At 37.7% G+C, this 25584-nt stretch overlaps 3 protein-coding genes across 3 annotated transcripts; 1 reads left to right on the top strand and 2 right to left on the bottom strand.

Annotated features, from left to right (window-relative positions):
- The first annotated feature begins 333 nt into the window (after positions 1 to 333).
- On the top strand, positions 334 to 3511 carry LOC130635972 (reticulocyte-binding protein 2-like). The gene is made up of 2 exons (XM_057445524.1): positions 334 to 1746; positions 2109 to 3511. The coding sequence occupies exons 1-2, from the start codon at positions 507 to 509 to the stop codon at positions 3368 to 3370; spliced, it is 2502 nt and encodes an 833-aa protein (XP_057301507.1). The 5' UTR covers positions 334 to 506; the 3' UTR covers positions 3371 to 3511.
- Positions 3512 to 5463: 1952 nt separating this feature from the next.
- Positions 5464 to 6767, bottom strand: LOC130635441 (tachykinin-like peptides receptor 99D). The gene has a single exon (XM_057444772.1). The coding sequence runs from the start codon at positions 6729 to 6731 to the stop codon at positions 5601 to 5603; it is 1131 nt and encodes a 376-aa protein (XP_057300755.1). The 5' UTR covers positions 6732 to 6767; the 3' UTR covers positions 5464 to 5600.
- A 1905-nt stretch (positions 6768 to 8672) lies between these two features.
- Positions 8673 to 15650, bottom strand: LOC130636879 (uncharacterized). The gene is made up of 7 exons (XM_057446728.1): positions 15449 to 15650; positions 10888 to 12820; positions 10636 to 10738; positions 10095 to 10320; positions 9633 to 9721; positions 9312 to 9551; positions 8673 to 9099 (listed from the first exon to the last, which is right to left on the bottom strand). The coding sequence occupies exons 1-7, from the start codon at positions 15648 to 15650 to the stop codon at positions 9022 to 9024; spliced, it is 2871 nt and encodes a 956-aa protein (XP_057302711.1). The 3' UTR covers positions 8673 to 9021.
- Between the last annotated feature and the right edge of the window lie 9934 nt (positions 15651 to 25584).

The following is a 25584-nucleotide window of genomic DNA, read 5'->3' as shown; positions in this document are numbered from 1 at the left end:
ACCCCTGGAGACGAGGATGAGCAAAAACGTGTATAAATAGTTTTCATAACCAGAGCTCGGACTTTTTCACGTGATGTAAGGACGAAATAGATAAGGCACCGGAGTTAAAAAATTCAACGAAAATATAATTTGAAGATTCGAAAGGGAATCCTAACGCAATGTAAAAATTGTTTGCTCATTTTGTCTTTCTTTTAATCGAATTTATTAACCTTTCAAAAAACATCATAAAATATTCAACAGTGGTTGGTGTTAATGAATGCAAGATTCACGCTGTAAAACGTTATAAAGATATCCCTTCGAAATGTTTTAATAATTTAAATCTCGTAAATGCTCTGAATAAATTTTGAAGCTTTTGATGAATTTCATATCAGCGTCCCTTTACTTAATCGTTTTTTGATTTAAAACACGATCCCCAGCATAAAAACCATTATAGAAACAGCGTACTTAAGTAGCATATGAACTATGTAGTCTAAAACAGAATTTTGGACGAAGATTTTTCTTCGAATATGACACAGGAAGAAATAATAGCGGATTTAGATGGTATAAATTTCACTTGGGATGTACCTCCAGAAAACCTCCAAACGCTCTCAGGAGAAGATGAAGATATGCAAGCACACAACTCATCCGTAGCACCAGCCTCGGCGTCTGCAATTCGTTCCAGACGCAGTACTAGCCATAACCCATTTGTCATGGACGATGAAGAAGATAGCGAATTAAGCATCATCGATCCATTTGGTTCAATAAATAGTCAGCCATATGATTGTGAAGAGAAAAGTGAAGCATCTCAAACGCAAGCACAAAATATATTTGCAGTTGTGTATGATGGTCGTGAATGCGAAAAGTCGGAACCATTAACCGAAGGTATGAACCATCCAAAAGCTTTACCAAGGCCCCCCAAAAGTCAGCCAACATATGCGAATGATGTAATGGAGAAGCAATACCCTGAAGAGCATGTCGAAAAACAGAATGACAACACTATGAAACACCGCATGTCCTTTATACTTGATGATACCAAACGAGCTCACGAGAAAGAGACTTCTAAACAGTCATTCAGTCCTTCATTCTTGTCAAATCGACCACATCAACAAGAGAAGAGAACTTCAAAAGAAGTAGCTATCGACCATAACGAAAAATACTTTAATAAGTCTAAAACTGTGACAAGAACTTCCGCAGTCCCGCTACTAAAAAATGCTACAGCTGTATTAACAGTAGGAAGAACCTCATCAAAGTCACATGTTGGCACTAAGTGCGGCAGCAGGAATCATGGTCCGAAAGTTTTCGGGAAAAACTATAAATACATTAAAAGTCATATCAGCCACGTACGTAATAATCCCAGTGAAGAATTTCGAAATGGAGAAGATGATGAAATTTCTAACATGTCACATAAATATAAAATTAACAGCAGATTTAAAGTTAAAGAAAGAAATGATGTCACTTCCCCTCTGAGAGACGAAGCAGGTTCCACATCGTATCAGAGAGAAGATGATTATTATAAGAAATTCCTAACGTTGCAGCAAGAACTTAAATCCTCGTTTCGTAAAATTTCTAAACTTCAACAAATCAATAAACTGGCTTTAAAACGGAAGGATGAAATGCAAAGAGAAGCATTGGCTGCATACAAGAAAATTTCAGATCTTGAAATTTCGGAAAATACAAACTTGAGTCACAATCGTGAGTTATCAGCAGAAATACGAAATGCAAAGCAAAGGATTGGAGAAGCAGAAATGGAGGCTTCGCACGCCATAGGTGAGATACCATATTTCTTATCTGCTTAGACTCAAAAAATTAGTTTAGCTGTTTTAAACCACTTTCACTGTTTTCTTATCGGCTTAGTATTTTTTTTAACTTTTCGCAAAATCATTTTGGCGTCCTTGTTTTTAATCGAGAAACCTGGCATAACTTGCGTATAAAGAGATTTCAGTTGAAACACGACTTCGTTCTTACATTTTTTGATGTTATAGCTGCTGCGATATATCAAAAAGGAGCCTGGGAACGAAGATTAACTTCATAAAGATTAAATGAAATTTATTCTCCAATATTTGTCTTTTAATTTTGTCTAACAACTTCCCTTTTTTGGTCTCATTGTCTCAGATTTACATTTATTTTAGGTCGAACTAATAAACTTGAACGTGATTTGAAGAACGCTGCTGATAAAAGAAACCGTTATTATGAAGAGTTAGTTACTGCTGAGGAAAACATAAATAACCTTGAACGAAATATGAGAGAGATAAAAGCAGAATCCCGAAGTAGCGAAGAAAATGCAAACAAATTACAACAAGAGTTAGCGGGAAAAGAAAACGAAATTTTAAGATACGAAAATAGAAATAAAGAGTTAATGGAACTGATGGAGAAAAACGAAGGAGAACTCGCGGAAACATTAACACGATTTGATATCGTCGTGAAAGAAAAAACGAAGTATGAAGGACAGATTGAAGAGTTGACGAAAGCAAACTCTTGTTTGAAGGAAGATTTACAACGCTTACAAACAAAATATGAAATTTCACAACGTACAGTTGAGCAATGCACGACAAGAATTAAAGAACAGAAAGAAAAATTTGACAGTATGATTGTGTCTCGATTAAACATCGAGAAAGAATTACGAGAAGTTCACGATGAATTGTCGAAAGAAAGAGTAGAAAAACACTCCTACTCAACGCAGTGCACAGATTTGCTTACAAAGTTAAGCGAGGCCAAAAACTCGATAAACCAGTACAAACAAGAAACTGACCTCCTGCAAAAAGAAAACAGAGGTTTGAAAGACAGAGTTTTGTATTTGGATCTTTATAAACAAATGATGGGAAATAAGACAAAAAATAGTCGACTGTCGAAACAAAACAATAATGTTAATTTGAGCAACAAATTACTTCGGGAGGACAGTGCGGAATCTTTACAAAGTTCTGAGTCACCAACAGCCTCCACATCCAACAACATCAACATATTCACACAGAGATTAGCCAAACTTCAACAAGATCAAGATGTATTACACAAGCTGGCAGGTGAAGGAAACAGATCTAGAAACAGTTCCAGAAATGAAGGTAGCCTCTCCCTATATGGTGATTCACAGCTCAAAAATGAGGAGACGTCTCAGTTAAGCACAAAAAATGAAATCGATTCCGATATATTCAGCATTGACGGACAGGAAAGTGCATTTACATCACGAAGCCTTAGCTGTGACAAAGATAAAGATTTACTTTACGATGTTGAAATGAAACACGATGGTGATTTTCCATTCGAGTTGAGAAAGAATCTCAACAGAGCAACCATATTCCCGTCCTTTGCTGCAAGCTTTCAACAAGAAGAACACAAGGAAACACGTTTTAGCGATTTGATTCAAGCAAACAACAAAGATATCGCGAATGCATTGTTGTAAAGTATACGGACACGAGAAAAAACAAAACTTCGAAGGCATTGTTTAGATTATTAGTTCACAAGGATATATGTGAAAAGGCAGTTATGTTCCTTGTAGCTGTAATTCAACTTTGTGGTAAACAAACTAGATATTTTTTCGTTTTTTTGTTGTTGAGTTTTTCGTTTTTTTGAACACTTCGCTCCCATACACTTTTTTTTATCAAAGAGAAAAGATATTTATGCAGTTAGTTCATGACTATATATGTGTGAAATTTTTGACACTCTGATTTCAAATTATTTGCCTTAGAAAATCAAAACACACTCTTAAATTCTTAAACTATTTTCCACTGTATAAGTAATTATTCTGTTTAAAGATTTTTAAGCAAGGAAAGTATAAAGACGCCTCATCACCACCCACTTTTATACCAACCCCTTGTATTGCGCACACCAGAAGACTCCTTCTATCTAAAAATGGAAAGTGGTGTAATTTGTATTTCCACAACAGTCCAAATGTGGAAAAAAGTTATTGTTTGTTTGTTCTACCTATAATAAATTGAAAGTTTTTACTAATCTCGTTCTCAAGACTTTGTTTCACTGGCGGTGTTTTTATGGATAGGTCTGACAAAAATTGCTCGTCGCATTGTTATATATACAAAAAGAGACAACAGGCCCTGGAATAAGGTTGAGTCTTCACAAAATACATATTTGTTTTTTTCAAAAGCGGTACAAAATTCTAGCTGTGGCTCAATGTGGCTTAGAGCCTTCCATCTTTGCATCCATCGTGCATCAATCGGAATTAAATTTTAGTTTTACTCACATTTGTCGTTGTATATGAAACTTGCATAACATTTTCTAGAACAAGGCAAGTCCCGAAAACTGTTGCTGGTTTTCCCTTTTTTTATTAATTTATCCAATATGGGTTCGCTGTTGCTTTAACTCCACAATATTTGTTTCGAAGACTCCTAAGTTTCCATTATTTTTCGCCGACTGTCTTTGACTTTAAATCAAGTTTCTCGCAATCTCCTACCTCATCGTTGGTTAACCTGAGCACTGCCGAAAGGAGAATTTAATTCTTTTCCATATGAACCTCCATTTTGGCACTTCAAAGTAGAGTGCGATCACGATTTGTGGCCAATAGATGACATATTGGTATTTCGACCTAGCTGAGACAGTAAGAGTCGTACTTTTGAATCTAAGGTTCCATAGTTGCTTCGTTTTTAAAAGAAATTGAGTTTTATGTTAAATACAATATTTCTTCAAAAAAAGCGTGTCGTTTGAAGGACGCAATCTACAACTCTATTTTAATTACCTATCGGTCCATTAAAGAGATAACGAAAATTTAGGCTGTCAAAAAATAAATTTGACAAAAATATGGGCCGACAAATAATTTAGAGCAATTTAAATATTTCAAAAATAAGATACCACAAAAAAAATTGACCCCTTAAAATACACTAGGAGGTAAAATTTTTGGATAATTAATTCCTGTAAGTTAAAATTTTGCGATAATTAATTTCCGTAAGGTAAAGTTTATTTCCGTAAAGACTGCAATTTGTTTTGGTTATTTTCTCTCTAAAGTTATTTATTGCTGATTAAAGTTTTTGTCTGACAAAGCGAGCTTCATAATTCACAATTTACAATTATGATGCAAGCTCAATGCAAGTTGTCTCTTTGGAAAAGAAAAAAATTTACTTGATATAAATACGTGAACAAAAATATGCTCAATAATCAATATTCCTGTAGGTTTTTTTTCTCTTGTGTGATATTAGAACATAGAGACTGCGACCTCAGCTGCGCATTATAAATTTTCTCCACAACAATGTCATAATTATACAAGTATTTTATTTAGGCCAATTTGTCTTTTTCTTAATGCTTCTTCTATGCTTTAAGTATATATACTATACAGAATTTAAAAACCTTGACAATAAAAATTAAAATAATATGATATTACTTTGCTTTGCTTTTAATCAATGTAAGATTGTGCTCTGATTTTGTTCATGAATCTTCTTCCTAAGCAAACGTTGTATTAAAGAAGTAAGCCATTTCCCAACACAATTCAGCTATGTCAATACTATGTTTGTTTGACCATATTTCTTTCGTTCGACTATATTTGTTTGGTTCAACTAGAAGTTTAGGGTTAAAGTGTCTTTTACTCAATTTTGCAGAAAATGAATCAACAAATCACGACGTCATTCTTCTGGTTAACAACCACAAATTTCTTTCGAATTCTTGAATTTTCAAAAATTTTCCCTGTTTTAATCGCAGTTATATATCTTTAATCTTCGCGATCGATCAGAACGAATAGATAGCTTTTTCTCAACCGTACTAGGAACTTCCATGCTAGACACCGACAATGACGTTGTCTCAGCCAATGGTGTTGAGCGATCTTTAGGTGGAGAATTTTTATTGACTGTGTATGATACAAGAGATACACTGCTATTACTATTTGGTACATCGAGTTTAACTTGACGCCCTATTACTTCCGCACTATATCTGACCATGCGTTGAACGCGCTTTGATAGGTTTGTGCGCGAGAAGCCAAAGCGACGGAAAAACAACAGTAGTTCGCTCCGAAATTTTCTGTTCATAGACGAATAGATAAAAATGTTGAAGCTGCTATTAGCGGTGTGAAGAACTTTAAAAGCGGAATTAAGAAATTGAACAGTTTTTGTCACTTTTATGGTCGGTGGTATCAAGAAGGAGAAATTAAATGCCAAGTGAAGTATATCTCTGGGGTACGTACAAACAGCAAACAACAGTCCCATCGCAAAAACCAAACGAATCACACGTTTCGAACGCTTCTTCCGTAAATCTTCCGACTTGATATCACCCATTTTGATAGGTTGCTTTTTATTCATTCGAAGTCGCAGAAAAATCCGAACTGAAGTTGTCAGAAACACGCTAAAGAAGACAAGATCGCTCACTAAAAGGATGCTAATATTAGAAATGTAATACCCAGGGTTGGTTTCTGGTCCACAACCATAAGCAGATATGCTCAAATTCAAGCTGTAATTGATATAAGCCATACATGACAACACGAACGAAACGGCTAGTGCAATATAAATGGAAGATTTTTTAAAGCCTTCTTTAAATGGTGCCATGATAGATCGATCCCGGTCAATTGTCATTATTAATATAATGGCAGCTGAGAAGCTTGTTGATATAGGTGCAACCGCGGGTAATATTTTACAGCCGGCTAAACCAAAATCCCACCGCGTGTAACCAGTGAGCGTGAAATACACATACAAGGTTGGGTTGGTCAGTGAAACAAATAGATCCACCATACCAAGAAATAAAATCAATAATTCAGGTTTGGATAATGGTTTCTTAAATCTTACGCCAAATATATATATGACGAGCATGTTACCAAAAACACCAAATGTCATTAAAACGCAAAAGAGAAAAACAAGAACGATATCCTTTGTTGATAGCTCAACAATAGCTTGGCTTGTTACATTCGACATTTTGGCTTGCTTGTCTAAAATCACTAAAAAATTGCCGAAATATTATTGTGTTCCATATAACCAGCATAAAAAAAATATCTTTGCAACCAAGACATAGGTTGTTCGTTCTCTTTAGCTCCTTGCACACTTGATTTGCGATATATTTTAAGAAAAGTTGTCAATATTTGTAAAGCAAGGATATCAAGTGAAAAATCGCTATGGCTTCACGAAAGTGGTGTCAAAGAATGTCGAGCCTGTCTTGATGTGTTAAGCCAGCTTCTCCATTCATTAGCTATTCTGTTTCTTGCCGGCCTGTGCGAGGTACATAGGTGTTAAGAAAGAATATATCGTGTAATCTATACTTGAATTTCTTTGCTTGAAAGCATTCAAATTTCGTATAATATCTACTAATTCTTGCATTAATTTAATATTCAGAAATTATCTTTTTGGAACTAAAAATATTTATACAGAAAAGGGTGTCGTAATTCATGACAATTTTTTTTCTACCTACCGTAGTTTTTGGCTTCAAATGCACACCTACCTTAACGGAAGAAATTTTTGCAGAATTCATTTTTACTTCACTTTCCGTTGGTACTATAGGACTGACAAAACCTCGTCACCAGTATTTTTACGATTGTTTTGCACCGTACGTGAAAAGGTTTCTTTGTAGCTTAAAAAACCTAGAAAGCCTGGTGATGAGGTTGCCACAGCCATTGTTGGTAAAGAAAAATTATGCGAGCGTTGCAATTAAACGCGCTTTTTCTGCAACCTCGTCCCCAGAGCATCCTGTATCTTTTCTGAGATCGGGACAATGATATGACACGTATCGGTCCTGGTTGTCAGAAAAGATATAAAATGCCTTAGAGACAAGGTTAATATTTTTAAAAATTCTTTCAAAGATTGAGCTTCTTCAAAGGAGGTGCGGTTGTTTTTTATATATTTTTAAAAATTCTTTTTAGGGTAAAGCTTCTTTAAAGGGGGTGCGGGCTTTTTCTATACCAAGTCAAGACGAAAAGCACTTGGTCAAGGTTACTATAAACTTGCATTAGTCATACGTAGTTCGGAATTAAACCCTGCAAATGCTTAAATTATTCCGCACATGGTTTGAATTTAGATCTTACCTCATTCTGAAAAAATTGCCTGGAAGAAAATTCAGCAAAACGACAAGTTTTTGTAAAATTCGCTAAATAAAACAAGTAACGTGTCAAATTAATTTGTGCCAAAATAAAGAAACGAAAAACTATTTTTTCTAAAAATTAAGAAGTTACAAGTATTAGTCGGGTGGGTTTTATGCGTTGCGTTTTTTAAAAAATTGGTAATAGTAATTCAAGACGTTATGTACACAGTTGTTCTCAGTTTTTGTTTGTAAATATGACTCTGTGGTCACACTCACCATGATATGACTTAATTCCATTTTAAACAATCGTCGCACAAAAGCCATGTCAATTTTTTTCCGAATAGGATTGAACACTTTTTTTCACATCAACCATTAAGCTGTGTTCCACAAAAGCAATTCACATCACCATCAACCAGCTAAAAACAACCTTATAATATCAACATTAAATTACCTGATAGCGCTAGCTTAAGATTAAGATAAAGTGCTATCAATTAACATTTAATTTTGCCACTTTCTTCGTAAAAAAAACTTAGTTTAAATAATAATTTACGATAATTAAGAACTGTTAGTTTTATAATATTGTACTTCATAGTTTTTTTTACTTCAATACATAAATAGGACTGGGAATTGTTAATTTCAGCTTATTTTATAAAATATCAGTCGATCCATCCTGAATTTTTTGAACCTAACAGTTTCTGTTATTCATTTACCTTTAATTGATCCACAGAAAAAACAAACAATGAAACGGAGAATTAAAATCAAAAAAATCAATATTATTTTAATAAATTTATTTCTGGCATTTTAAATATATATTTGTACAGAATATGCATTCAATTGCTACAATGACACACAGGTACAAAAATTAAATTATATACAGAGTTTACACATAGGTGCGTTCTTAAACTCATCTCACTAAAATTGTAATTACTCAAAACATACACGTTTTCTTTACATATCCTTAAGCAGATTGTGGAGCTCAAAAATATTGTGCGCATATTTACATTTCAACGCTATATTTTGTTACGCCTTGATGAAAGTATCCTTTGTTTAAAGATATTAGGCGTACGAAATGCAAGAAGTAGTGTGTGCTAGTGGTGAGACGTGGTATATAAAACTTTACGGTGATTTGCGTTGAGTTTCTTGGTGCCGTTTTCGACGCCTTTTCCGCATCTCTTTCTCAAGCAGACGTTTTATCTAAAAATAAATTAAGTGAAGGTGGTTTCATGGTTTCCATAGCAACAGAGTTTTAGATGAAACAATAAGAAATAGCCTCGACTAATAAGAATAATTCGGATTACATGTAAATTAAGCGGGGCGAGTAACTGTTTTCACCTATGTCAATTTCAATGCCAATAATATTTCGCCATCAGAAATTCTCACTATTCTAATCATTTGGTTACATTTACCTCTCTCGAAATTTCACTGACATCCGGACATTCTACAGCTTTGCTTCCCATCTCAGCTTCGTGGGATATCAACAACTTCACCATGGGCATATTGACAGCCTGCGCAGCATAATGAAGAGGATAATACCCTGAATAAGTCGGAATGTTCACTGAAGCTCCTTCTTCGATAAAACGTCGTGCCAACACCCAGTCATATCTTTGCAGCGCCATCACCAGGGCTGTAGCGCCTGAAGTTTCTTCCTGAGAAACAAAAATAGATAAAAATAAACTTATCAGAGCAGGCGCATACAAAAAGTGCAAAATGATTTGCCACAACCTTACCTGAATGTTCAGTTCTGCACCAAACTTTATCAAGCGGTCAATAACACCCATGTTTCCTTTTTGGATAGCGATATGAATCGCTGCTAGGCCTAACAAGAAAAATGAAGGTGCTAATAAATTATCTAAACAACTATTCAAGTCTGAAACAAAGCTTTTTTGGCTGTTAAGGGGACAGGAGGGACATTTTATGCGCGTGTCCTATATCTACTTTTTACTACAATAAAGAAAAAAAATGTTGCATGGTGCATAAAATTTGCTCTGCAAATTCGGAAATAAAATAGATCTGAATCCATTTAGTGCCCGTACTCCGGGGACAAATTTGATGAGGATTTCGTTGCATACATAGCAAATGTTGCTCGTGTCCTCTATATAATCAGGTCAAAAATGGACTTGGCAAAAACTGTAACTTTTTTTTGTTTTCATAACTTTGAAACTTTATTATAGAAGAAAATAATGTCAAACCTTGGTTATTCTTTCCTTTCAACATATGAAAAAATTTTATATATACATCACGTGATGTACTTGCAAATTTGAGCAAACATTCAAGCATGACCTGGGAATTTTCTTCGCATGCAATATGCAACACTGAATTGCCATGACCATCCAAAATGCTGACATTAGCGCCATGATGCAATAAGGCATCGATTATCTCCGTCTTATGAACATACAAAGCCATGTGGAGCGGCGTCTAAAATGTGAAAGTCAGAATAAATGAGTTTTTATTATTTTTATACTCGATGACCGTTTAATATCTCTTTCATTACATTTTAATGATTTAAAACTTCAGCACATATTCCTATCAAAAAACTAGGACAAAATAAGTTTTTAATAAAAATCAGACAAAAATAGGTACTACCTTTATTTTGTAAGTTTTTTAATACAGTTTGGACATTTTATAAAAATGAGAACATTAAAAAGAAGTGAATTATGACCTTAAAATAACACATATTAAGTATTTGGAAAACTAGAAAATCTGAAAGCTAACAAAAGAACACACACAGACCTGTCCTAATGTATTCATGATATCCATTCGAAAACCCTTCATTCTTTTGATAATGTTGAGAGATAACTTCACATCTTCCTTTGCAATGGCTATATGAAGGATTCTAAAATACAATAGTTAAAAGATGGCTGGCTAAAATATATTAGACATGGAAAGAAATACTGCACATAAAACATACATATTGTAGCGTGAATTACGGATAAAGACAGACAGACAGACAGACAGATGGAAGCGAGCCAATGTCAAACTTACGTGTCCCCATCTTCGTCTTGTAAATACAAATTTCGTGAAGATTCAGGGAATGGAATGCTTTCATATTGAACTACATTTTTTGGACTATTCGCTGTTTTTTTTAACTTCGGAATGCTACTGGGACCTGGATCTAATGCCGGTGTAAGACTAGCATTAACACCAGCCAACAACCCTTTCAGGGAAGCATTGATTTCTAAAGTATCACCGCTTCGATGCTGTTGACGAATTGCAGTGGCCAGTATGCTTGACAGTGTTGTAGTCCCTTTGTCCAGCATTGTTCGTAAATTTGGAGGTATGCCAGCTAAAAATTCAGCAATGCTTATCTTTTTTGTTTCTGCAGTTTTTACTTTTTCTTTTTCCTGCTCTTTGACAGAAAATAGTGTGTGGTATGACTTTTCACATTTATCTTCATCTTCTTCATCTGAAATAGCGATGACCTCGACATTATTGGATGGTTTTTCTTTCACTTTAGCCACAGAACTTGTGATCACACTACTCTGCAATGTTTCTGCTTTGCTCATGGAAGGTTTACTGTTTGATGGTTCACCATCATTTATGCCACTCTTTAATGGGTCATTTATATCATCAACAAATCTCAAGAAGGAAGGTCTTGGAGATGTCCCTGTTGGCTTTATAAATTTACTCAACGATTCGGGCAGGTCTTCTTCTTTCACTTTTTCTTCTTGCACATTAAACTCTGCCGACATATTGCTGTCATTATCGTCACTGTTTTTGACAATCTCGTCATTGTTGTATTCTGTGACAACATCAACGTCTTCAGAACTTTTACTGCAAGTTCTTTTACCATCCTGCTCTTCCGCACTACAATCGGATTTCTGAGAAACGTCTAAGTTCTCGTATTTATCAGGCATTGGCTGTTGTGAAACAGACTCAACTACAGTAACATTCATTGTATCTTTTACAACACTACATGGTACTGCATAAGGAACAGACGTTTGTGTAGATGAATAAAAACGTTCTTCACTCATCTCATTTCGTTTATCTTCAGCAATTACAGAGTTTCGAGACGTAGATTTTCTCAAATCTGTTGATGAAGTTGTCACAATGGAAGATCCCTTGTCTGTTTCATGAAACTCGTTGTCGTATTGCTTTTTTACTGAATTGGTTTCAACAGACTTTGAGGAAGATGGCAGCCCTGTAAACGTGCTGGCTCCATGTTGGTATTCACCAATGGTACCATTTGAGAATGAAGCAGTTCCGGGAAATTGACTTAACATGTACTGTGTGTAATACATCTGCATCATTAGTGGATTTTGATAAAACATGTGAGGCAGGATGGGTGGATAGTCGTATAAATTTTGATTGAGTTGGGCAGTATTAGAATCTTTTGATTCTGGTTCTTTCTTTTCCAATACAGATGCTTTCTGCTCTTCTGTACTACTTGATTCTGCATTCTCCTTCTCATTATTACCACCCCTATACTTTTCCAATTTTGCTAACCGTGAAAGCAGTCCTTGAAGTAATTTTGGATCGAAATCGTCCATAATGCCTTTAAGCTCTTTTTTACCTTCATCAGTTAAATTGTCAGCAGCCAATGCTGCGTATATTGTACTGTTCACATCAGCATCATTTTTTTTCCCGTCATTTTGCACAGACTTACCCTTAGTCTTTTTCTTTTTGTCCAATGGTGCATCCGAAGATTGATCTTCATTTGACCGTAACCGTCTTTTGTTCTTACAAGGTTTCTTATCAATCAACTTCGCAGCATCAATAAGCTGCCCTATAGATGACATTCTTTCATCTTTGCTATCCGATTGATCACTATCAGAAGGGTTGTTTGCAGAGGGCAGTTTTCTCAATGTTTTTACACTACTAGCTTTTTGTTTCTGCTTTTTTTCTGTCTTCCCCTTTACATTATTTCCTTTCTTTTTAGACAATGAGCCCAGTTTTTGCTTTGATTGTTCTTTCATAACTATAAAAAAGACAAATGAAGTAACTAAATCTCAACAACATATATTATATATTCATGTGTATAAATACAGGATATTTGCCTTCAAAGCTTTTCTCCTTGTAATTGTAAATTCTATTCTCAAGAAACCCTGGATTTTTACTGTAATTATATATATATATATATATATATATATATATATATATATATATATATATATATATATATATATATATATATATATATATATATATATATATATATATATATATATATATATATATATATATATATATATATATATATATAGTTTGCACCACCATTACCTTGATGATGTGTCGTTTAGGGTATATTTATTGTGATAAGGCTTATGGCAACAACTTTTTGTTCTTTTGGTCTCATTTCATTGTAAAAACAATAATTTTCTTATTATGCACTCCCAATATATTGAGCACCCCCCCCCTTCTTAAATTTTACGTCCCCCTCAGATTTATCCCCCCCCCCATGACCATAAACTGCTCAAGTTCTCCTAACCTCAAAACCCAATAGGTCTAATCTTACTGTTTTTATGTGTTTGTATCTTTGTCAATAATATTAAAAAAACCCAAAAATATATTTTATCGATTAACGCTGTGATACACGATCCGATTAATCAAATTCGATTTGTCAGAATTATATTGAGCATTAAAATAAAATCGAAACTTAACAGGTGGCAAGGTGATGATACACAATCCAATTAATTAAAATCGATTTATTGAAATTATATTGAACATTAATATAAAACAATTTCATTTCGATAAAATGTCTTTAGAGAGTGAAGACAGAGTTAAACTCACTGCTGTTACAGTTAGACGCAGAGTGTGTTATTTGTTACTTTTCTGTTAATAAAGCTTCATTCACTGTTAAAAATCTCGTTGGTTTCTGTTTTATCCTTTTTTGACGACATGTTTTTGAAGTTCCTCTACCAATGTTTATTTTTACATTGAAACTCACATTTTTTGAACGCACATTTGATGTACAGATTTTAAGCATTTTGATTTGCTAAAAACCTTTCAATTAATCAAAAAGTTGAACTGGTCCGACTTTTTAAAAAACGAATTCAACAAGTCTGAGCATGCCAAAATCATATACGATTTTTACAATTAATCAAATTTGACTAATCAAATTCGATTCATCGGCTCGTGTATCACCACCTTTAGAGTTACTATGCATTTCAAAACTTTTGCTTTATGTATGTTTCTTATTTGTCCTATGATATAGTTTATCTGGTTGATCCAGCTAGTCTCAGAGAGCTAACTGGGACCACACTGTGCATATATTATATATTCTTTTCTTCAGATAATCAACAGAAATCATGCACACATAATTACTTTTTCAAGAGTTTGTTCAAAAAAAATACATTGAAAATACCACTTTATAGCCTGAAATATGACTTTGCTTCTTACAAACCTATAGCTAAACAAAATCCTTATTTTGTTTTTGCTGTCAGCAGTGCAAAATACGAAGGCATTGCCGAGTGCTGCTGTCGATTCCCATGGCTGTAGTGTAACTTTATGAGAAGTTTACCAATGTACGGCACTAAAAGTATGTGTAAAACATGTTGTACTTTTTTTGTTAGACTTATATCAAAATATCCCCTTAAAAAGCATTATCTAACACAGTACTTGTTGTAAGTCTGGCGAATTAAATAATGCACAGAATAGGTTCCTTAACTTACATGTTATTTAACAGCAGTCATAAAATAACGCTCACCCTTATTCTACCACCACTGAATATTGACTTAACACCATTTAGGGACGTTTTTTACGCCACCCTAGAAACTAGCAAGTTAGAAGTTTCGAATCTTACAAATTTGAGGTAAAAATCTCACTAAAGCTGATTTTTTGGTTTAAGGGATTGAAAAAACAGTACCAGTAAGAAAAAATTAAAGTAGGTAAATGTTTTTCCATAACAAGTTTAACAAACATGCTAACCTCTACTCTCAATGATTGCAGTGAATGGGTGTGTGCTTGACACATTTAGATTCAATATAGCATGCTCTTCGTCAAAATATATGTACACAAATTAATGTTCTTAGCATTTTTCTCCATTTTTCAACCCTATAAATCTTCTTGACAATAAAGTATCCTTGAAAGGCTGACTAAATTCTTATTTTAAGAGACGGATTGACAAAATGGGGGACAAGGGTATATTTGACCTTTTGCAGAGTCATAAATTTGCAAATTTCTTTGTATCTACACTGTTGTCTGCATTGCAATTGTCATAATTTATTTTAAAAAACAAGGGAATGTATAAATGTACAATAAGCACTGACATTTCAGAAGGGTATTTCCCTCATAACAAGTTAGCTAGCTAAGCTGGTTAAATAAAAATTTAGATGGCAAGCAGCAAAGCTAATAACTCTATAGACAGATTGAAGGTAGTCAAATAAAAACAATAGCTGCTGTTTTACCACGATGAAATAACTGATAGTTAAACAATTTGGTCAACTGTTTCTGTATTTCTTAAAATGCTCGCTTGTCATAAACTTTGGCTATATAGAACAAATATACAAGTGTAACTTAACAAATGATATAAAAATAAAATAAAATATCTTACATAGTAGAAAGAAAATTTAGCCATGTTGAAATCAATAAAGTTTTTACAACTTGCCTCTTAAATTTTTGCGTGCACTCTTCTTTTCTTCTTCGTAAGAAATTCCCTGACGCAGGTAAATTCCCTTTCGTAACAGTCCCCGTAACAATCGAGGCAGAGAAAGTAAATAATGTTTTAACACTTTGTACCCAGACCTCTCTTTATAATCATGTCGCCAGAGAGGTCGTACCTCCGCAAAATCAATCAATACACACCGCATATTTTTTCTTAAATATCCCAGAATTTTATTATTTTCACAAAAACATACAGCGTCTACATGAAGACGGTTTTTAATCAAGGGGACATCTTCAACACCTCCTTGCCAGTTTTTTTGTCCCTCTTCTAACGGCTTCTAATGTTTATGCGCTCGAAAGAAAATTTATATTGAAATTATGAAAGCAACCCCAGGCGTAACGTTGGCAATATTTACAATTCTGGAAAAAGTGAATTTTTTCATTGGGTAAATTCCGGGAGTTATCCAGGGGAGGGGGGCGATTATGCACACAGGAGTTATCATATAAATCGAAATTATCCGAAGGGCTATGAACCGGGTGAATTAGCAGGGGGCAAATGTCCGGAGGCAATTTAACAGGGGGAATGTTCTAGATGGGAGTTATTCAGGGGGATTTATCCTAGGTGACTGTTATCCAGGGGTGGAGTTGAACAGGGCCAGTCGACCGGAGGGAAAGGGAGTGTCCTAAAACCGGAGTTATTGTGATGTTATGAGAATCAAATGGATGTCTAGCGTTCGTTTTTCTTTTAGACAAAACGCGTAAAAAGCCAGTTGCTGTTTTGCTGTTGTTTTTTTAATATAGACGAAAACGTAAAATGGTCAACTTGGCGACAGGTAAGGTATAAAATCCTTACTTTTGCAGATGGTAGGCCAGGCAGACAGCTTTTACAATCTGCTTGCTAATTTTAGTTTTTATTACCAGCCTTTATGGTCCACAAAAACTCCTAAATATAAAGAAAAAGGTCATGATAACGTCAGCAACTGTCAGGTGAATAAAACAAATTCAAAAATGAACAATGAGTGGGTGGGGTGGGGCAGCGATTATTTAGCACTCTACCTACTTCTTGTAGGACAAGCCTCAAAACTTCAAAATCTTATTCCAATATGTTTTGAGCAGGACTGTAGTTAATTTGTCCAAAGTGAAGCCTGAAACAATCACAGTGTAACCTCTCCAAACTGTACACCTCAAAAAGCAGACAGTCCGTGAAATGGGCACTTTTGTCCGACCCCACGTAAAAATTACGGTTTAAATTGAAAATTAAGTTGAAATTCCGTATTAATACAAAAAACATAATGAGTTTACTGAAAGAGGTTAAGCCGTGTGTTGTTTGTAGTTTATAACCTCCACGTCGTCCGCGAAAGATCGTAAAAGACACGTTAAATGTTTGCAACCGGCACGTCGTTTTCGAAAAATGCATTAAAAATTGCAACCGCCAACTAGTTCGTAAAAACGCGTAAAAGTTCGTAACCGCAATGTCATTTGCAAAAGACGTGTTAAAACTTTGTACTTGCCACGTAGTTCGGGAAAGACGCGTTATATCAATAAGTTGCGGCGACAGTTATAACTTGTGGATATAAATGCAAGGGACTAGTTATAACTTGCAGCCACGCTGAACTAGCAAGCACAGAGATTGTGTCACATATGAGTCACGGTATGAAATCTCTCTAAAGTGGAGAACAACTTGTCAGAAAAAGAGAAAAACATCTGCTGGTATCGTGTTCATTTTATGAAAAAAACTTTTGAATATCAAAGTATTTATACTTCCTTGTACCTTGCATCGCGATACTTCGCACGTGCATACGCAATTCTCGCCTCAGATTTATCTCAGAGATAGGGAAATGTTCCTTCTAGCACAGTCGCGCACGCGCACGCGCACGGACAGACGTCACAACAAATCCCTGGTTATCCGGTACCATGCAGTGCTTAGCCATGGAATTCAAGGGGTAAGTCCCTAATAATGAATTCCTCCAAAAAAGTAAAATTCTTACAATAAAGAAATGAATACATACATCGTGAAACAATTACATGATATTGCGAAAACCCGTGGCTTAACCGGATATTATAAGCTACGCAAGGCTGAATTGATTTCTTTATTGGATGAAGTACCACGCAGGTACAAATGGAGGCTACCTAAACAACCAGCTATACCTATAACTCCCGAGTATATGGACGTCTTCGAAAGACAGGAAATAGTGAAAGCCCGTTCAACTATGGGGGGAGGGGGGTAAAATCAGCGAATGGCATAACTGGGTATTACCCCCATCTGAGATGGACCTATTCGAGAAACAGGAACTGTCGAAAAATCGTTCTGTTGTAAGGGATAAGATACAGAGATGGTATAATTGGCTTGTAGACGCTGTTCCAATCCCTGTAAAAAAGGGGATCAAAAGAACCTATACAGCCTTTAAACGTAGGAGGATGGATCTCTACAATAGGACAGCCAACACAAGACCTACGCTTCATGACGAGGTAGAAAAAGAGGCTGAGGAAGACTATATAGAAGACATCCAAAATCTGGAGAAGACGTCGACGGGTATATAGGAATGATGAGACCCAACGTGAAAACCTTGGTTGAGGGACAGGTAGAAGATATGGGGTCAGCAAAGGATCACTTGTTCCCATGGATTATGTGGACGAAGAAAAAAAACCCAAGGGAGGCAAACGATGACTATATTGAAGTGGAGAAGGTTTTGAAAAGTAATATGGCCTCAGTCGTCCAGGGTAGCAACGTACACGACGTGCTGGATAGGATGTTTGCTCAAATCAAAACGCACGTGGAGAATCCAGCACTACCCCAGAGTGGCTTTACGATCAGTCAAATCCTACATCTCAATGTAAACTTGGGGTTCATCATATATAGAGCTACCTAAATGGATAAAATCAAAGAAGGCCGTCATTAATCCGGTGAATGAAGATGAGGAGTGCTTCAAATGGAGTATCATAGCATCATTATATCATGAAGAAATTGGGAGGAACTCGAATCGAATATCTCAGATGAGACCCTAAGTAGACTTTTATAACTGAGATGGTATAGAGTTCCCAACAAGCATCAAAAGCATATACAAGTTCGAGGAGAATAACAAAGAGATTGCGGTAAACATCTTTTATAAAACGGGAAAGAGGATCAACATCCTACTTCGATCGGTGCACAACGGACGTGCCAAGGTGGTGACTCTATTGCTTATCACCGATGATAAAAAGACCCACTATACAGCCGTCAAATCTCTATCGCGGCTCCTGGGCAAGGAGACCTCGAATAATAGGAATGCAATGCACTTCTGCTTGAACTGCCTACAGGGCTTCAAAACGGTTGAATCGAGGGACAAGCACTATGGCTACTGCAAGGACCACGAGGCTGTTAAAATTACAATGCCAACAGAGGCCGAAAAATGGCTATACTATAGGGATGGCCAGCAACAATTCAAGGTACCCTTTGCAATATATGAGGACTTCGTGAGTGTGCTAGTCCCGGTAGAAGATGTCAGGTATACCAAGACGAAAAGGATGAGTAAGCATGTACCATCTGGTTGGTGTACCTATAGTACCTTTGCCTATGGGATGTACCGGACCCACTAACAATGTACCGCGGTAAGGACTGCGGGAAGGTTATGACTGAGTTTATCACTCTGAGGGCAAAGCTATACGCTTACAAGAGCCTAACAAAAGAGGGTGGTGAGGGCAAAGCCAAGGGCGTTAAAAGATGCGTAACCAAGAAATTAATCACTTTTGACGACTATCGGCGATGTCTGGAAGGGGCGTTGATGTATACAAGTGCCAGGTGCTGATTCAAATCAAGAACCACCAAATATACAACCAAGAGGTGAGCAAGTTAGCATTAAACAGGGCAGACGACAAACGGCTTGTGCAACCTGATCAAATTACAACGCTTGCCCGTGGCCATTACCGCCTGGTGTCTAATCAGGAATAAATGGAGGTGTGTTTGACCCATGCTATTAACCATCAAGGCTGATAAAATAAAAGAATGCATTGGGAAAAAGATTGCGAGAGAACCTTTTGTGTTGGCGACTGTGGTCACAGGGGGGTTGGATTGAACCAGTGGAAGTGAAAAATGTTTCATGTCAGTCGAGGATAGAATCCAAGATTCAAAAACCCCTCAAGTTTCAAGCTACAACAACAAAAAAAACAGGGGGCTCTTCAAAATAACTAAATGGAAGTGTGTTTGTATATTGCTATATTTCTGCCCTATGTCCTGACCGCTTTTATTCTTTTTCGTTATAAACGACTTCTAATAAAGATGTCTGATATTGCACGAGTATTCGATGATGCCTCTGCAGAATATGAACAAGTAGAGAAACCAATCGATAAACCCAAGGATTTGAAAGAGGCTCTACGCAAAGGCAAAGGCTTCAGATGAGGCCATCGACAAAGTCCATACCGAGTACGTAAAACGTGAGCTTCAATAGAAGGGGGAGAAGACGGCCTAGGCGTTGACTGCTCACGTGATTAGCCTGTATGCAAATTTGATTGGGAATTTCGTCAACATCGACAATGTAGATGAATTACTTTGAGATATCAAAGAGGGCCATATAATCCGAGACTCTATCACAGATCTCGGGATCCTCGTTTACTGTACAATTGGAAAAGTCCTGGCACCGCTCCTGATCATGCCTCACACGGCGAGACATATGAATAAAAGAGATGAGAAGGAGGAAGAGAAGGAGCCCCGGGCGGTGCTATAAGATAAATGGAAGAGCAAAAACAAGAAGAAAGAGTCATAACCAAGAAGAACGAAGGCCGTGTTGCTGCCGGCAAGAGACTTGCTGAATGGAATCGAAAGAACAAGGCCAACTTACAGAAGAAGGTGGGCAAAAGTACTTCGCCAGATGATCAAGAACCTGTCGCAGGTTCTAGTAAGTCAATGCATGTCATGTACTGCATAGGGACTTTGGCCGTGCTTGCCATAGGGATTGGCATCTGGTATAAATTTGGCAGAGGTGAGGACAAGCCTGCGACTCCAGAGCCTCAGCAGGGCAAACAGGGCAAAACTCAACCAAATATCGAAATGTTTAAAATGCTATAGAATAAATGGCAACAAGTAAGCATATGGATAGCAACTTTAGTCCCAAGGAAACGATTCTATTCGACGAATACGCGATCAAGCAGGGCTGGTATAAGAAATCCTTGATACCTCCAAAATGAGTGTATGGTAAAGTTTCTATATCTATCCAAGAGATATAGAAATATAGAGGAGGCCAAAAAGTGTTCATAATGCTCAAGATCTCTCCCCTTGAACCAGTTTAAGATGAAGCGCAAGGGTCAACCACCGACGACATGCATCCCTTGCCTTGATAAAAAGAGACTTTCAAAGGAGCGCAAGCGCCGTTCCGGTACGTACCCTCTACATGAGGTTATAGCTATCTGTAATGCTCATATTGAAGCCCAGTTTTCCGAGGGTTATACCTGGGAGCTCTACGAATATTTACACGTTCACCATAAGATACCATTCAAGTACCAGGAGACAGGAAGGTCTCCAACGCTTGCCGAGGTTGCCAATGCATTACACAAGGCGTATACTGCAATAGTAAATGGAAATCAAACGTTGTAGGGGGTGCAAAAAAACTGCTTTCCCCCTGGCAAGATTAAAATTAGGGGCAATGGTCGAACCAAGCAAAGGCGAGGCGGCGTACCAAATGCAAGACCATGTTATCGAACATGAAATAGACCCCTTGCCATTGATAGGGAAATTAGAGGGCTTAAACAGGATGAAGATTACTTACTTTGTATACCCTGTTAACATATGACATTATACCTCGGTACGCCGAACTCATCGGAGCACCCTCCAAGAGTCCGGAAAAGGTACTGCTCGTTAGGAGATATCGCAAGGCGTTGCGGTGTATACAAGGAAAATTAATATATACTCTGCTACCCATGGAATATCAGACTCGAAATACCAAGCTATGTCCTGCCTGCCAGGGGTCTTTGGTGAACAATCATGGCGATGTATTGATTTGCTCTGCATGTGCCGTGATATACCCCAAAATTCACGATCACAAGTGGTCGAATTATTAAAATAAATGGAGGTTGTAAAAGATCCCCACACAGCAATCTTCACCGTCCCGACAAGATGTGGGAAAACACAACGTGTCCTGAACCTACTGGAAAATGAGTATAAAAAACACTATCACAATATCATCATCTTGTGCCCTACCCTACGGTGGAATACCACCTATTTGGAAAGGACCTCACTTTGGAAGGACGGCTACGTGTTTATGATAGACCCCGGAAATGAGCTGTTTGAATGGATACCAAAACTCTCCTCATTGTTGGTAGGAGGGGACACGTTGTTTGTGGTTGACGACGTCGTAGCCGATGAAAGCCTTGATAATCGCGACAAAGATACTGCATTCCCCAAGAATCCGAGGAGGCAGAAAAAGGCCCTGTTTTTGTGGTACCGGCATGAGAGAAGTGACATGAGGCTAATCGATGAGGAGACGAACATGATCTCCGACTGGTCGGATATCAAGGCTGATCTGAAAAGTCAAAGCACGCATGCCTATATGTGAGATTGGAACACCCTAGAGATTGGAAGATTCTCGACTGACCATACAAGCAATCTACCCGAATATATGAAAAAAAAAGATGTCTTCCCAAAAACTTGTTACGGTGCTTACTCCACATGTAGAAATCATATGCGACAAGCAAAATCAACCTCGTTTCAAGCGTGCTGACTTGGGGAGGTTTTTAGGTATTCCAATTTTTAGGCAGTATGGCCTTGATCGTCATATAATAACATCGAGGGCGGAAATAGAAGGCAAGGCAGGCGACTACACACACCCAGGTATGCCGGGAGGTGGAAAAATGAGCACGATATATTTATTTCCGCCGAGGCCGTTAAGAAAAATCTTGGTTCGATGCAAGAGCTTGGATGCTATTAAAATTGCTAGGCGTTGTGGTATAGAAATTCAAAACATAAAGCTTTTATCCAAGAAGGACGGCACCCTTAACGCTATCCGCACCGCTTTTGATGTTGAAGATATGGTGACGCAGCATCATATTGATGGATATAAGATCGACCTGTATTTCCCGAGCTATAGCTTAGCCATCGAATGTGATGAATTTGGACATGCTGATAGGGATATAGGTTATGAGGTAAAGAGACAATAACATATCAAGCAAGACTTGGGATGCACCTTTACACGATAAAACCCCGATGCCCCCAAACTCTCCATTTTTCACATCATTAACAAGATTTACTGCTATGTGTTTGCTGAAATTAACCTAGGGAACCATGACTTAGACGGGCACTAATTTTCACTACTCCTGCGGGTAGTAAAAATTATCCCGAATGACCACGTTGAAATCCTCTGGATAAGCGTTACTATAATAGAAAGATCTCGTCGCAAGTTATGTTTAACACAGGAGCCATCGAGTCCCTATCCAATAATCAGGATCAACCTGATTAAATGTTCAAACGTGCCGATTTGGGACGTTTCCTGGAAATCGAAAAGGTTAAAAATATGACCAAAGCTCCATCGTTCATATCTAGCACGTCCGAAATAGTAGGATCCAAGGGGACATCTCCGAGATGCCCCCTTGGTAAGGCAAAAATGGACATGACGTCTTTTTGTCACGCTTGAGGGCGCTTTGGAAATTATGCGTAGGTCATATATATATATATATAATTAAAGAGCATCGCCAGGCCCTGAAGGACAGGGATGGGGCCCTGGCCTTACTCGGTGATGAAATTGAGGATAGGGACAACCAGCTCATGGCACTCGGGGATGAGAGTGATGAGCTCCAGCAACAAGTAGAAACACTTAAGGAACGGTATGTACCGCATGCTCAAGATCCTGGAAAGGACAACGTCATCATGATTTATAGAAAACATACCTCACGGGAGGATGACGAGTATCATCATCTCCTCTACTACTGTGCGCGTGTTCAAAGACGTATTCTTCCTACCAAAAGGAGATGGTTCGGGGACAACTACCCAAAATCCGAAGAGATTGTTATCATCGACAATCCCAACGGTATACACGCCTTTAATCGTTTTGAGGAGAATGGACATGTGGAACGTTACGTGAACCATTTTGGGCTTATCGATCTTACTCGGGATGAGCTATGCGATTTGAGTTTTCAGGCATTATATGACTAGGCAGACTAGTTTTAACTACTATTATAAGTAGTTAAAATTATGGGGTTGAAGAGGGACGGTGCCACCGCCTGCTTCACCATTCTTTAACACCCTCCGGAGGTACTTCAACATCCTTCGGGATCAGCATGAATTCCTCCGAGACAAAGCTTCTTTCGGGACTGTCCTTTAAGTAGTATAAAACACGGTTAACCGCTACAATACGGTCCAACCTGTAGTTACCTTTGCTCCAAAAGGCGTCGCTGGCGCGTCTTCTCGAGTCCCCATGTTCTTCTCTTGGCTTTAAGAGATAGAGATACAAGCCATTCTCGGGTAGAGGCTCTTCCTCGGCATATTGCTGACGTTTTGCAAGCGGGACATCATCAAGCTTAATACCCTTGTTAGGAGTCAGCTCAATCATGGCAATCTTGGTATCATTGAGATTTGATGGTGTATAAGTGCTTGACCCAAATGGTACTAGGCTCACCAGAGACTAGCTCTTGTGCATCCTGATGTTTGAATAGCCTTCCCGCAAGTACCTTGTTGTAGGACTCTACAAAAGCTGTAAATGTGTGATGTATTTGCTGGTAGCCCGCGTAATCTTCACCCCCTTGCTTTCTAGATACTTCGTTATGTCCGATTTGAATTCAGAACCATTGTAACACTGAAAGGTTTTGGGGTAAAGTAGAGGTCCTGCCTTGTAAATGTACCTAATCATCTCCGCGACCTCGCTAACCTTTTTGGTACGCAGGGGTCTAGCTACTTTGTAACGTGAAGCCACGTCAATACCCGTGAGAATGTACTTGTGCGTATTGCCATATAGTTTGTCATGTGGCATGTAGAGTAGATCAAATTGGTGCATTTCATTAGGTCTTGTAATGGTAAAATGCGGATAATCAATACGTTTTGCACCGCGACGCTAATCTTGTTGATCTTGGGATTTTAAAAGACTTCATTAACGCTAGCATAGGCCTTCACTTTTCCGGGTTCCATGAAGAGTAGCAAGACGCCTTTGAGGCTTTTCGCGTGGTATCAATTTGGAGGTTGTATGAGGTATCCAATTTCTTCATAGTCACGACCTTGCTACGGAGTATGCGTTCATTGGGCAGAGCCAATCTTGCAAACCTTGGCATCATAGCGCTCGCGAGACCTTCATGGGTATTCTTGTCATACTCTAGCTTAATATCTGTAATTTTGTAGATTGCATCGGCTGCCTTGGCTGCTGTGCTTCCCGAGGCTGCTGTACCTCCTTGATCACGTCACCGTATAGTGAGAAATGCAGGACGAATTGCAACCTGTCGTGGAGTCCTGCCGGATAAAAGTGCAAATCCCTCGTCAACTCAAACATCTTGCCGAGAACCCCACAAAATGTGTTCCCGTAGGCGGCAGCAATAGCTTTTTCTTCATCGGTACCTACATGATCGCTAGCTTTTACCTGTAAGGCCCGGATGGCTCCGTCGCTGGGATTGATGCGTTCTAATATGAGGTTGTTGTCCCTATAAAACTTGGTTAACCACAAATCCCGTATACTGCCAGAATGTTGTATTCGCTAATATTCTGTACTTCTTCCCCATCAAACTTAATGCACAGGTTCTTCACCAGGCCTATATTGCTGACGATGGTACGTTTCGTGTTGGTTCCCGTCAACGTCTGGTCAACATGACAACATGACATCATTCTGGGGCATGTTTGACATATCAACGTACAAGTCTTGATTTTGATTGATGGTTAAGGGTATATGGCTAATCTTAACCCTCTGTTTCTGCCCTTGATACCGAGGAGCTGCTTCGTTTCTGCGTAGGTGTCTAGGGTCGTTCCGAATGTACTCATGTTTTATTATATAGGAAATCTTCTAATAAAATGGCTGATAATCCGATATTTACGAATGAAGATGGTCTTGATAGGGGTGGGAGGGATGATAAGGAAGATACTCCGTCAACGCAGCAACTCACTGGAACATCGGGTATTTCAACGCCAGGACAGCAGTTGGGTACACGTAGGCGACTGACATTGGGGCTGGGGGAACAGAATTTAGAGGATGATGTAGA

This window comes from Hydractinia symbiolongicarpus, chromosome 3 (genome assembly GCF_029227915.1).
Source record: "Hydractinia symbiolongicarpus strain clone_291-10 chromosome 3, HSymV2.1, whole genome shotgun sequence".
NCBI lineage: Eukaryota > Metazoa > Cnidaria > Hydrozoa > Anthoathecata > Hydractiniidae > Hydractinia > Hydractinia symbiolongicarpus.
Note: the sequence above shows the minus strand (reverse complement) of the source record. Positions and strands in the feature narration are given on the sequence as shown.

Coding starts and splice junctions, on each gene's coding strand:
- LOC130635972 (XM_057445524.1), top strand. CDS start 507: ATGACACAGGAAGAAATAATAGCGGATTTAGATGGTATAAATTTCACT. Junction 1,747..2,108: donor GGAGGCTTCGCACGCCATAG/GTGAGATACCAT, acceptor CATTTATTTTAG/GTCGAACTAATAAACTTGAA.
- LOC130635441 (XM_057444772.1), bottom strand. CDS start 6,731: ATGACATTTGGTGTTTTTGGTAACATGCTCGTCATATATATATTTGGC.
- LOC130636879 (XM_057446728.1), bottom strand. CDS start 15,650: ATGCGGTGTGTATTGATTGATTTTGCGGAGGTACGACCTCTCTGGCGA. Junction 10,321..10,635: donor TCATGAATACATTAGGACAG/GTCTGTGTGTGT, acceptor TTCACATTTTAG/ACGCCGCTCCACATGGCTTT. Junction 9,722..10,094: donor GAAAGGAAAGAATAACCAAG/GTTTGACATTAT, acceptor TTTTCTTGTTAG/GCCTAGCAGCGATTCATATC.